The sequence below is a fragment of the Ciconia boyciana genome, chromosome 3 (genome assembly GCF_034638445.1).
Source record: "Ciconia boyciana chromosome 3, ASM3463844v1, whole genome shotgun sequence".
In the NCBI taxonomy this organism is placed as follows: Eukaryota; Metazoa; Chordata; class Aves; order Ciconiiformes; family Ciconiidae; genus Ciconia; species Ciconia boyciana.
In genome coordinates this window covers 128,747,132-128,760,112 of record NC_132936.1, presented here as the reverse complement: position 1 = coordinate 128,760,112, position 12,981 = coordinate 128,747,132, and the positions used below count along the sequence as shown (strand labels likewise).

At 47.6% G+C, this 12,981-nt stretch overlaps 2 protein-coding genes across 17 annotated transcripts in view; both read right to left on the bottom strand.

Moving 5' to 3' along the window:
* Positions 1-366: 366 nt before the first annotated feature.
* On the bottom strand, positions 367-9,050 carry NAA20 (N-alpha-acetyltransferase 20, NatB catalytic subunit). Its single transcript, XM_072857750.1, has 8 exons — positions 9,012-9,050; positions 5,622-6,411; positions 5,344-5,431; positions 4,350-4,551; positions 3,950-4,072; positions 3,408-3,523; positions 2,840-2,970; positions 367-502 (listed from the first exon to the last, which is right to left on the bottom strand). The coding sequence occupies exons 1-4, from the start codon at positions 9,048-9,050 to the stop codon at positions 4,455-4,457; spliced, it is 1,014 nt and encodes a 337-aa protein (XP_072713851.1). The 3' UTR covers positions 367-502; positions 2,840-2,970; positions 3,408-3,523; positions 3,950-4,072; positions 4,350-4,454.
* The window catches only part of RIN2 (Ras and Rab interactor 2), a 123,147-nt gene continuing 117,873 nt past the window's right edge, over positions 7,708-12,981 (bottom strand). For 8 of the 16 annotated variants that reach the window (XM_072857663.1, XM_072857666.1, XM_072857662.1 and 5 more), the window contains 2 exons: positions 12,687-12,850; positions 7,711-9,541 (listed from right to left, as the gene is read on the bottom strand). In XM_072857663.1, the coding sequence (XP_072713764.1) occupies positions 9,224-9,541; positions 12,687-12,850 (482 nt within the window). In that variant the 3' untranslated portion in view covers positions 7,711-9,223. Of the gene's footprint in view, positions 9,542-12,686; positions 12,851-12,981 lie in introns of all 16 variants that reach the window. The other 8 variants (XM_072857673.1, XM_072857670.1, XM_072857659.1 and 5 more) reach the window with 3 other exon arrangements.

Below are 12,981 nucleotides of genomic sequence, written 5' to 3'. Positions count from 1 at the left end.
CTCACCTCATGGGTCCCACCTGTGCTGCCCCGGGCCACAGCTGGAGCCCATCGGGAACAGGGGGCCAATTACCCCAACCCTCACAAGCCAGACACAGCCAGCAACCTGGCACCGGCACGGGCAGACACCACCACCGAGCTGGCGCTGCCGTGGGCAGATGCTGCCGCCAAGCTGGCACCGGCCTGGCAGACTTTATTTTACGGCCCAAAGCCAAGGTTGGCCTCTAAACAAGAAAACACGTGAAAGCACCCTTACAGGATGCCGGTCCGGTGGTGTCCATGATAGCTCTCACAGCCTCCCACGTAATAGACAGCTCCCCTATCCGGGACCATGTTTGGCATGTCCCAGGCCCTCGCCGCACCCATGCTGAAAATCAAACAGAACAATTAAGGACTCTGCTTCATCGCCTCAGCCTCCCAAAGAAGCTTCCTTCCTCTGCTGACGGTCGACGCGGATATCCTCGTGCTGTTCCTTTAACGCGGCCTGGCCTTGGGTGCCTGTGCTGCCAAAGGAAGAGAAAATGATCATGCTCTTGTAACGTGCTCCATCATCCTCTTGTTCTTCAAGAAATCAAAAGAAAGCTACCATCCCCATTGCTACATGACAGAAGTTTGTGCAGGAGACGGCTGAGCCCATCCCCAGAAATGGAAAGCTCTGCTATGACCCTGCTTTGCCTTTGGCGACAGCGCCCGCCATCGGTGTGCCCCAAACAGGCGAGGTCCCGTTCGGGCTGGCATCCGCCACAAACAGGGAACGTCCCCCGCGGCCTGGCGTCCGCCACAAACAGGCGACGTCCCATTCGGGCTGGCGTCCGCCACAAACAGGCGACGTCCCCCTGCGGGCTGAACAGAGTCAACTGAACAGAGTCTTCAGAAGAACTTAGTTGTGCATTCAGCTTACAAGTAAATCCCACCCAAGCAATGCTAGGGGGCATGCTGGCATAGAAAGGAATTCATGAGTTCATTTAGTATTTCCAGTGGAACATTCCATAGCTTGTAAAAACAGCCTTAAAGTCTTTTTCCCTGTTGCACCAACAACGCTTATTTTAGTTCTGCTTAAGGGGTCCCCTACAACTACTTACTACAGCATGTGTGGCTCCACTATCAATTTAAAAAATCTAGTCTTTCATTCCCCAGCTTGACTGGAACCAGAGGATCGTCTGGGGAAACGTTCATAGATTCCTCCGGCCCCCTTCAGTCCAACCCAATCTCCGTCATGACTCCAACGGCTTCTTCTGTCTCTCTTTCCCGAGATGACTCAGACGGCGCGGACAATCTTTTTTCCAACGGCCCTCTCGCTTACGATTGGCACGCCGATTCATTCCCAGGGGAATGTCATAACCATTTCTACTATTATTGCTACGGCCCCTTCCTCGCCCACAAAATTCACCTCGTGTATTTTCTCTCCCTTTTTCTTGGTCTTCTGTCAAGGCAGCCAACAAAGAAGCTTGCGGCGTTACTCGTCCCCGCTTCTCCTTCTCTCCTGTTTCCTCCCGACTATTACGTACCTTATACGCGACTGACAAGAACCGCGAGATTGTCATGCCATCCTCGCCCTCTACCTTTCGTAATCTCTTTCTTATATCTGCTGCCGCTTGACCAATAAACGGCGTGTTCAATAACTTTGAATTGCTATCATCTTCCGGATCGAGATCTGATTAGATAAATTCTTAGGCTTTTGCACTCCATGTTGAATCCCATACCCAATTAACTTTGGATATTCCTTTACCCTCTGTAATCCCTCACACTTGTGTTTGGATCCCAATCCGGATCCTCCTTTGGGAGGTACGTAATGGTATTAGGCACCCCCCCACACACACACACACATTGTTGGACCAGTCCCTCTCTAGCCTTCTCTAAAATTGTTCTCCTCTCCTCAGGGGTAAACAAATGTTCTAGGAGAGCCTGTACATCTCCCCAGTTAGGATTATGAGTCGTGATTAACAGTACTATACATTCCCTCTGGATTGTTTCGATAGGATCCGACTGCCCGTTGCCAGTGTAACAAATCAGAAGCGGTAAAAGGTACGTGTACGGATACCGCTCTTCCTTCAGGCCCTAGAGCCTGGCTGAGGGGAGCTTGAACTATCGGTTTCTGTCCCCTTGTTCTTTTAGAGACAGCACTCACAACTCCATTATCGCTTGAGCTATCAGATTCTGGCTGTTTTGGAGGAGCTACCAACAGCTGAATATCCTCTTCCGAATTTTCCCATTCAATACAACGAGGTTTTCCCTTTTTCTCTTTTAACGCATATATTCCAACCTGACGTTTAGAATCCACTAAACCACCTTTCTTCCTAATATCCCAATCGCGTCTTAACGAAAAAACCATATCCACGTAAGGCATTTCATCCCATTTTTCCGTTCTCCGACAAAACAACATTCGTTCCGATATAGCGTTATATTTCAAGGATCCATCCTCAGGCCATTTTTCACCATCTTCCAATCGAGATCGTGGCCACCGTTGATTACAATATCGTTTTAGCCCATTCTTAGTGGTGGGATCTCCCCCAGATTTATTGCAATGCTTCAGGATGCATCCTAGAGGAGAGCAAAGGGGTGCCTCCTGGGAAGCAGCAGCGCCCATACCGGTACCGAAAAACCCAGCATTTCTACACAAACCGGAACGAGGGACGTCTCCCTCTGTTGAACAGGACGGCGTGTAGAAACAAACAGAACTACGCTACTGCCACCTATCTTTCCTGGTGCGTCTTATGCAGAGCCCAGAACAGAACAGAGGGTGCCTGCTTCCCGAGAGGTCTGTCTTGCCCCTACCCCCCTTTTCTCCTATCCCCCCAAAATACCTCTTTTCACTAGCACTGCACCGTTGCGTCGCTTACCGCCCGACTGCAGGAGAGGAGCTGAAGGAGTCCCCGGTCGACAGGTCGGTGCGCGCCGGAGTCCGCTCAGGCCTCTTCTCCCCGTCGGACGCGGCAAGACGAACCGGGCGAGGCTGTCGGCTCGGTCCCATCTGGGGTGCCAAAACCGTTATCCCACAAGCGTGAGGTCGCTTGCCCGGTGTGCGAGACGCCAATATACGCACAGGGCAGAGGTATGTTTATTTCATGTCTGCGCAGAGATGGGCGCTAGGCGGTAGCTCCACAAAGCTAGCACAGAGTTCGGTCATACAAGTACAGTATTTATACGGTCTAGCTATGCATATGCATAAGTAATCACACAAAGCAGTTTTCTATCGGTCTACATTTCTCTTACTTCAACTTAAAGCTACAGCGCTGCTTTAACGTGCTGCGCACGCTGAGCGGTGAGGGCTCTCTGCTCGGGCCGGGGTCTCCAGCTCGAGGGGTGTGGCTTTTAGGATTATAACGAGGATAGTTTGCGGGAGGGTGCTTCTTATCACGCTCCTACTAGTTGTTTCGGATGGTTCCCAAACCATTTTAATTAGCTTACCTATTTCTTCAGGATGTGCTTCTCTCCCAAGGACAGTAATTCTCGTTTAGACGTTCCGCTTTCCAGCCTGCATCCTCCTTATCGGCTTTACCTCAGCCCTGGCCTTCCACCAGCTCCTGGTAGACGACGCCGTTAGACTACAACACGACCGTTCTTTGACGCCCGTCAGTGGGATCGGAATTAGGAACAGAAAGAACAGGACAAGCTAAACACCCACACGAGCCTCACATCCCTAAGAAATGATTAAAAAAACCCAAACGACCCCCATTTTAGATTGCATTGCCTTAGGGACCGCCTCCTTCGAGTGCCCGGGCGGAGCGGTGGAATCAGTCACAGAATTCACTTGCCTGCCAGGAGACAGCCCTTGTCCTCGCAAGGCAAATTTTTCAAAACAGCGTGCTATTTTCCCATTTTATCAACTACAGCGGGCTTGCCCTACCAGCACGAGTTGAGGACGTTTTCCTGTGGGTTCATTTGACACTCCATTAAGTTTTTAGCAGGCGCAAGCGACCAAGCGCGAGATAGAAAGTCAGCCAAGATACCGGCTGCCGTACAAAATTTCTTCAAGATTGCGCCTGCGGGAATCGCACAAAGCCCACGACGACTGAACGAGTATGTCGGAGGCCCCCCGGCAAACAGCGCCGACGTTTCGTGAAGCTCTTTTCCTGTCAAGAAAAGGACCTTTTAGACGGTATCTCTGTTGGAATTCAGGCTGCTTCCTACTCATTCTGGCAAGTTCGCTTTCACAGCAACCCGGAGATCTTCAACCACCAAGCAACATTTGTAATTCTTGCTCTCTGCCTACGGGGAATTTCAGCAAATCAGAACACTACTTCAAGCAAAATTCCGGGTCTGTTTCACGCAAATCAAATATCTAAGCCGTGGACAGGTGTCTGTAGAAAGACGACGACTTTAAAAGATAAAGGGAAGTAGAGTACTCACTTTTCTGAAATGTCTTCCAGTCGTTCCATCGATTTAGCAGCCCAACCCAGCCGTCGAAATTCCGGAGCAACAGAGAGAGCGGTCGCAGGTCCACGCCGTTCTCCCCTAGCCACAGAGCCTTCCGCTTTGCCCATTCCTGCCAACAGCCAGAGCATCGGCGCCGTAGCACCTTCGGAATAACGCACCTCCCACAGCTACGCACCTTTACAAAAGAACCGAGCAGCGTGTAAACAAACATTGCAACGGTTGCGGTAAGGGCTCACACAGGGATGCCGATGTTATCACTCTGAGATTCAACAACCACGAAAAATGTCATTTTGCTCCAGTATTACAGGAGTTCATTGACTAGTGTCAAAAAAAAATTTTGTTGAAAATACATTGTTTGAAGCATGATTCCAAATGCAAACGTTAAGCAATTCTCGTGAGTCTTTAACTGAGCGGCATTCAGGATCTGACTAAAACAATGGCGGAACAGAGGGCTAGAAGCCCAAAACTAACTCACCATCCTGGCAACTATGGGAGACTTTTGGTGACTGTGGGGGAACTGAGCTTGGGAAGCTTTGCCCAGTCTGGCAATAGAAAGCTAAGGCCCTGCAAACACGGTACGTTTAACCAAAAAAAAAAAAGGGGGGGGGGAATATGTTGTTTTGTAGTTCCTCTGCTTTCTACACAGAACCAAAGCAGTTTTAGTTCAGTAACGAATGTTCACACTTCCACACGGCACTCTTACAAACATCGGTCACTGCTAATAAGCAACGGATGTAGCGGGTACAGAGAAACCTCCTGTCCAGCAAATGCTTTAAGCTTTTCTACGTTCAAGACTTTACTTCCCAGGTGCCTGCAAAGACCCTTACTCTGCCCTGCCCCACCCAACCCGTTCTATTTGGAACGATTGCTGAAAAACACGACCATTCCACAGCAAGTAAGCAAGTGACATCCAGACCCAGAGCTTTCCCTTACAGGACAATGCCAAAGCCAAGCCCAGAATTTTTACTTGCTGATGACCGGCAGCGTGCGAGAGCAGAGCCGGACGCGGGGACTTCCCTCCGGGATGGCAGATCCGCTGGTGCGCACAGATTCACCTATATAAAACCCGGATGGACATTACCACAGTCAAGAGTCCTTGCCACGCTAGGAACATCAAACCAAAAACTACTGCTATGAGTCCTACGTAATACCCTTAGACATTTATGAAACGGGAAGATGATACGTAACGTTCCTCTTCCCCGTAACACCGGAGCACCCGGCTGCGCGGAGTCCCGCCACACTCACTGCAACCCATCGGCTCCCCGCCGGGCGCCTCGGCCACGATGAAACACGGGGGCCAGTGGGCCAGGTCCTGCAGGGAGGAGGGTATCCCGCTCTGCGGCGCTCGGTTAGGGAGCGAGCTGTCACCGCCACGGCCGCCGCCGCCCGCGCTAGGCCCCGCGCCTCCGCCCCGGCGGCCGGCGGCAGCGGGAAGGACACGCTCCCCGCCGGCGGGTCCAGGCTGCTGCGGGAGGAGAGCCACGCTCACCACGGGCCGGGCCCGGGCCCTGCCCGCCGGCCGAGCGGGCGCCGGAGGGCAGGGGGAGCCGCCCACGGGCCGAGCGCGGCGGAGAGCGAGGACGGCGCTCGGGGGCGGGGAGCGGAGCGAAAGGCGGCCGGCGCTCACGGGCTGTTGAAGCAGCAGAGGTCGCCGCAGGTGAAGGCGCGAAGCCTCGCCGTGCCGCTGCTGCCGGCTGCACCGCCGCGCCGGAAGCGCTCCCGAGGGCCGCCCGAGGGCCCTTCCGCCGCCGAGACGCGGGAGCGGAGCGCCCCGGCCCCGCCGCCTGCCGCCGCGGCGGGGCTGCGCCTGGGCGCGGGCGCGGAGAGCAGCAGCGGGCGGCTGGGACGGCTGAGGCCGCCTGCGGCGGGGCCGGGCCGGCGGGGCTGCAGTGCCGGGAGGCCCTCGGGGCAGGGAGGTTGTGCAGCGCCCGACAGCAGCCCCGGGGCGAGCCCTGGGAGGCGCACACGCGGCCCCCGAGAGGCACCGCCGGCAGCAGCGGCGGCGGCCGGCGTTCCCCTGGCTTTCTCTTTCCCTCTAAAGGGGCGGTCTCACGAGAACTCTAACGCCGAGTCTTTTCCGAGGAGTTCCGCCTTCTCTCTGCTTCTGCAGCTTGGTGGGGGGCACTGGCCCGTACCCCCCGCCTGTGTCTCCGCCGTCCTGGCAAGAGCTACGAGAGCGGCGCAGGAACTTTTTTTATATCTGGCTCATGTACCTGCCCGTTTACACACAGCCGGCTTTGTGCACACTGGAATTACAGAAATGGCCTCCCGCCCGGTAATGGATCCTCAGCCGGTTTGTGATGCTGCGACTCCAGCAGAGAGAGAACGATCGAGTGAGTGTAAGACCTGCCTGGAAGGCTGAGACCGCAAGGAAGGCTGACAGCCTTTACGATGAAAAATAAGAGAAAACAACATGGGAAAGTGACCACAAAAAGTGAGATGTGATTTAAGCTGCTGCCGGTGGCAGTTTGTGATGTTGCAGTATGTACTTTTTGTGAATTCACAAATAATCCCCTAACGTAGCGTTAACTTTCCTGTTAAGCCTCTTTTATTAGTAAGATTTAGGGATTTATTACCTCCAGCTTTATTTCCTTTAGCCTTTCCCATTGCTTTTCTATTTCAAACAGAGGGAGTAATATATAAGAAGAGACCACCTCAACCGTAAGCTTTTTCTTGCTTTTCAGTATTTCATAACATCCAACACCTTGCATTAGAGAAGACAGAATAGCTTATTTTTACAAGTCCAAATTCCTTCCAAAGTTTTTGTATCATCTGTTTCCTGGCATTATGAGAAGTGAGAAGTGTTTTGCACAGCACAGTGAATAAAATGTTCTAATTTTCAAAAGAAACAATTGCACAAGAATAGATGGCAGAATCATAATGAGGTGGTTTGGGCACGTGTTTCCCTTTTTGTACTCTTTGCTTTCCTTCGTTTCACGCCCGAAATTCTGCGTTTCTTAATACTTTGCCTCTCTGCCCCACTCCTTCCCTCCCCTAGCAGAGCCGCCATCATATGAAAATACTGGCATTTTCTTTAGCACTGGATGTCAGTCTTAACTTTGCAAGAAATGGTTCAGCAGTCAAGACGCTTGCCAGCTTCTTCTACTGACTGTTCAGGTCAAGCACATTAACTAGATAATAATGTTATTGCATCCTTCCTTTGCAAAGAGTTTAAAGTGGGCCGAGCAGTACGAAAAGCAGCAGCATCAGAGTCTACTGATACACAAAACATTCAAGTGTGAACCATTTCTTAAAAAAAAAAGGAAAAGCCACCCCAAAAACCACAGCACACAACATCCCAAATTATAGTTCAGTATTACAATGTATTATGATGTGCAAAACTCACCATTTACAAAATGAAATACAAACATGTGCCAGGGGTTTCAGATACAGGGCAAACTGACAGAAATGCTACAGATCTCTGTATGTACAATGCACATGCTGCTCATGACATTTTTGTAATCACCTGCCTTACGTTACACTGCTCACACTAGACCTGGGGAGAACCCCGTGTCCCTCTAAAGAGAGTAGCCCTAATTGACTTAAGTAGGGTCCAGAGCATCGTCCACGGCATCAGCTGTCTTGGACTAATCTACAGAACACATATTTAATACCATTTTATCTTTGCGTATGTAGCACTGACTTTCACATCTCACCTACTGAGTAACTTAGAACCATGAAATGCTACAACACATTCTTCAGTCCAAGACACATTTTCATGTTGGTGACAGACTATACAAAATAGTTAGTGTTCTCCTTCACCTTACCGATATATTTAATCCCCTGCTAACACAAACAGTATCTGGGATAGGTGCTGTCAAATCCCTCTGCAAATCTACAATACTGCTTACATAAAAGTTCCTTACCAACGGCCTTCGCTTATTTTCTGCAAGGAGCCTGAACCAGCAGACTAACACATTTTAATCCTAAATTAGGTTCTCTGCATTCTTTCTCTGCCCCTTCTCTACATCCTTTTCTTTCAATTTCCTCTTCCAACCCCCTAGTTCTGTCTAAAACAATGCATATAAACAATAATCCAGATAACAGTACATCAAGTTCAGATAAAGGCACTGAAATTGCCAGTGCCAATGTTGCAATCTTCTTACAGGTAACACAAGTTTCATAAAAACCCTCCTGTAACAGGAAAAGACGAGAAACCACAGAGACTTTTAATGCAATACTCTAAAACCAGCAAGAGATTTATTCTTGTATATTAAATGTTAAAAATCACATGCATAATTATAGAATACTTTATAGTTAAAAAAATACTTAAGAAAACCAACCCTGACAGTTTACCTGCAACTGCTATAAAATTTCTATGATATATATATATAAAAAAACATGGCGATTTTCTGTAATTAAAAAAATTAGGAAAGGATGCAATCATCCAGGTAATTATGAGTTAACTGATGCCCTGCATCGGACAGTCTTGTCAAACTCATGCTGGTGAAACTGAGCTCATACCAGCCAGTTTACTGAAATACTTGTCTAGCATACATATTTAAATCAGAATGACATTTGGCTAAAGGATGAGTGTAAGAAAATAGATTTTTGCACACTACAGCAAAAGACCTGCAGAGGGCCACAGCATAATATGCTTCAAAAGAGTCTGTGGTACAACAAATTCAGCCTCACGGGCTGTTTTCGCAAACACGCTGGTGGAACGTTCTGCATAACTGGCCATATGCATGGTTTACGTGGGTTTTTGTAAGCAATGCTAGAAGTGTCTGCGCGTGTTTTGCTAGGCTTTATGGTTTAAGACCTGTTTTAGCTCCTAAGAAAGGCAGCCAACAAAGATGTTTTCAACAGTTAACAAGGAACAGAAATTAAATGACGAGTTGCTGATTTTAAGAAGGCGAGTCATCGTTGTTTTGAAAAATGGCACCGTATGGATCACTGTTAATGCGCTTGTAGACAAAGTGAAAGACCTGGGGCTGCGGACGGCTGTGCAACTCTGCCTTAATTTTCTGAGGGTAGGTATCCTCTGTCAGTTGCTGCCAGGTGTCGTCAACAAAAAGAAACAGGCTATATTCTTCTGGATTGTCCACTTTAAACTTTTCAGCACAAAGCTGACATACATCTTCGGTAGTGATATATGGTCTTACTAGTAAGGTCTTTCCTGTACATCCACTGTTAACCTCCTGGAATGCAACACGAAGGTAGTTCTGTAGAATGAGAAAACAGATGTCAGAAACTGAAAAACACAAAACTCATCCTCTGAAAACTGAAGAGTCAGCAACAAACAGCAAGCCTCTCCACGTTCTAGTCGTGAAACACACACTGGTGACTCCTGTACATTATGGCCACCTCGTGAATGGCGATGTTCATGGTAAAACCGTGGCAAGCCTGTGGTGGGCATAACAGAAATGCATAAGCTGACATCCTCCTTTCCTTGGCTTACATCCTAACCCTGCAATTAAGAGTGAACATATACAGCCTTAAAGCCCCATGGAAAACACCAGTGGTTTTAATGGGACCTGATGTTTGGCCTTACTAGGAAACAAAATGCTGCGAAGCAAAATAAACATCTGAGGGCAGCACGCCCGAGAGATGCTGCTGCCACTGCCGGGTCAATACTAGAGAGCAGAAGCTTCATGCAGTACGTTAGTCAGAAGGAAAAAGAAAAAAAAAGCCCCTGCCAGCAGCACACAAGGGTACTGATCCACAAGTTACGGCACGATAAACTGTTTGCACTCTTATGCTGCAGGATGCAAAAGGTAATCCATCCTCACGCAGGACATTCGCATCGCATTAGCCGGTGGCCATTTGGTGTCTGAGCCCCATGTAACCAAGTTTCGTATGACAGCATTTTCTTTTTTTAAATAAGGCTTGGAGGGATGCAGAAAGAAAATTTACTCTGCAACATTAGAGTAAATCCATATGATCTTGAGGCAAAAGCTGGATCTCTTTTTCTCTGTTGAAATTGACAATGCCCACAACTCTGATAACATGGATAAATTCTAAATATGCCCTACAAAGAAGAAATGCAGTTCTACCTTTCAAAAGTATTTAAAAAGTAAAATAAAAAGCAGCAACTGGGGAAAAAAAAAACATCAAAAACCAAGAAACTTTTGGACACATGAACAAAGCAGCCTGCTGCCGCATACTTTTTTAAAAAAGAAATTAACTGCAATTAAAGACTAAAAAGCAGTACAGTTAAAGGAGATGGAAAAAAATGACAGTGAGAAAGACCTGTTTATTGACTGAGCTGGTACCTATGTTTGTATGCTGAATAAATTAAGCATGCTAAATCACAATGGTAAAAATTGACATTTCATAAAAAACAAGCTGCTAAAAGCTAAGACTGAGAAGAACGTTCATATGACTTAAGTTCCAAAGAGCACTCTTGTCTTTAGTAAAGTATTTTTTGATAGCTTGCAGACTGAAACACTAAAGCTTTGCAACAGCATTGGGACTGAACCTGACTGAATAGGACTAATCCATTTTTACGCAGCGTGAAGAAATTATTAAAAAAAAAGTCAGCCCTAGATAAGGCAAAACACACTACAGTTTTAATTTCTAATGTCGTTAACACACAGAAGACCTGTTTTTAAATGCATGTGCTTTTAGATGGACAGGACTGCTTCAAGGAGAAGCCTTTAACTCATATGCCTTTAACTCATATACTAAGTATCAAAATTATTTATGCAGTATCAGAAAGTGGTATTTCATCATCATCAAAATATGGGAATTTTTGCTTTTCCATCCTTTTGAGGGAGAGAGGATGAAGGCCCTTCCAGGGCCCAAAAGCTGATAAGGCTGTGGGACTGCACCACAGAAATGCAGCGATCACATCCTGGCCCAGCGTGGGAAAGGTAAGTTGAACTCAAGTTGTGTTACAGGTTGGCTGTAAGGAAGGTGCTTCATTTCAGGACTGCAGGACGTGGAGAAAGGAGATGGAAAACTGGCATTCTGAGCAGGCAGCAAAATGCTTGAGTTTGTGCCAAGTGTAGCCTGGAAGCGCTGTGATCTTCCTGATTTGAGGCTCTCTTTTGAAAGAGACAACAGAAGGAGAGGCACTGGACGCACGGTGCCAGCTCTTCCCCTGCCCCCCTGCATCTTCCCACATCCAGCACGGCATTCAGCCGTACAATTAGCTTGGCTGAACTTCATTTGCTGAGGAAGAGAAGGCGAAATGGAATACAAGATCCTGCTGAACGAATCCTCTGTCATTTAGTCATCCAGCAGAAATACAAGGTGATGAATTTTCCTATGAACAGTGTAGTGTTTTGCTAGAAAGAACAGAGACTCAAGCTGCTTGAATCTGATACCTAACTACAGGTAAGCAGAATATAAAATGGATCCCAGTAAGATGGACTAGCTTTGTGCACTGGCCATAGTTTGGAATCTCTCTTCATCAGTTCTCCTCTTCCTAAGAGAGGCAAATTGTGGAAGACTGCTGCTTTTCCCAACTCCTTCCTCTTCAGGGTTGTGCTGTCATCGTTTGCATGGACACTGATAAAGCAGAAGGAGCCTCAACTGAAAGGTTTCATTATCTCCTGATGACCCCGCACCTTCATTTCTCAAGCTCTTAACTACATCTTAACTAACTGATGGTTGTCATTAGCCTCTCTGGCAACTCTGCGCTGTGGTATGAACTGTAAACAAGTGGACACAAAGGAGTAAATCCTTTCTTCTCGATTCCAACATCCTCCTTGCTTCAGTCCACAAACTGATGCATCTGAACAGACAATCAACAGCATACTATATGAAAGACATGCAGGCCTGGTTTTAAAAGATGAAGTAATCCCGACTGGTTTGTTATTCTTCAGTTGAAGTTACTGTCCTACTCTGAAAGGGCAGTAAGAAATGGAAGGGAAAGAAAAAACACAAACAAACATGAAGACATCCATAGTATAGAACTCTACTCCTTGCTTAAACTTTAAAACTGTAGGCGAGCTTTTCTTCCACCTCTCCTCTCTATTACCTGCTGTATGCCACCATTAGCTACTGGGGAGTTGTGCTGATTTATACCACTGGAAACCTGGATTTGTTCTTTTTAACAGTAAAGCATACAAAGAAGCTGAATCTAAGATATGATTCAGTTTGTCCTCACTCTGCATGACTTAAATAGAAGGGAGGGTGGGAAAGCTCCATTATTTAGTGTTTTCTTTAGACCATCATAATCAAACTCTATTATAACGTGCAAAGACTTCAAAACAGAGGCAAATTTGCTAGCCATATTCTCAGCACTGCTTCACTCCACTTACCTTGTGGCCCCAAGGGAGCCGTCATGAATCATACCCTCTCAGATGGGGACTTCCAACAAAACAATCATCCCCTGTTTTTTTATTCAGCCCTAAACTCTACCTGAAAATCATCAACTGAAGGTATCGTCCTGTTAGTTGTCCTCCTCTTGTGCCACTGTCGGAGAGTATCTCTGGCTTCTGAACTTAGCAGTCGGGCAGCTTGTTCTTCCTGGAAGTTCTTGATCAGTGAAAGTGCTCCATAAGCACTTGTCAAGTAATAGCCTCCTGTGAAGGACAGCAAGGGAAGAACTTCTCAGAGCGGTCACAAACACCAAGCTAGTTCTGCCTGGTCACAGTCAGAAGTGCAAATAATTTTTTTTAATATATATACACACACGCACGTATATACGAGAAAG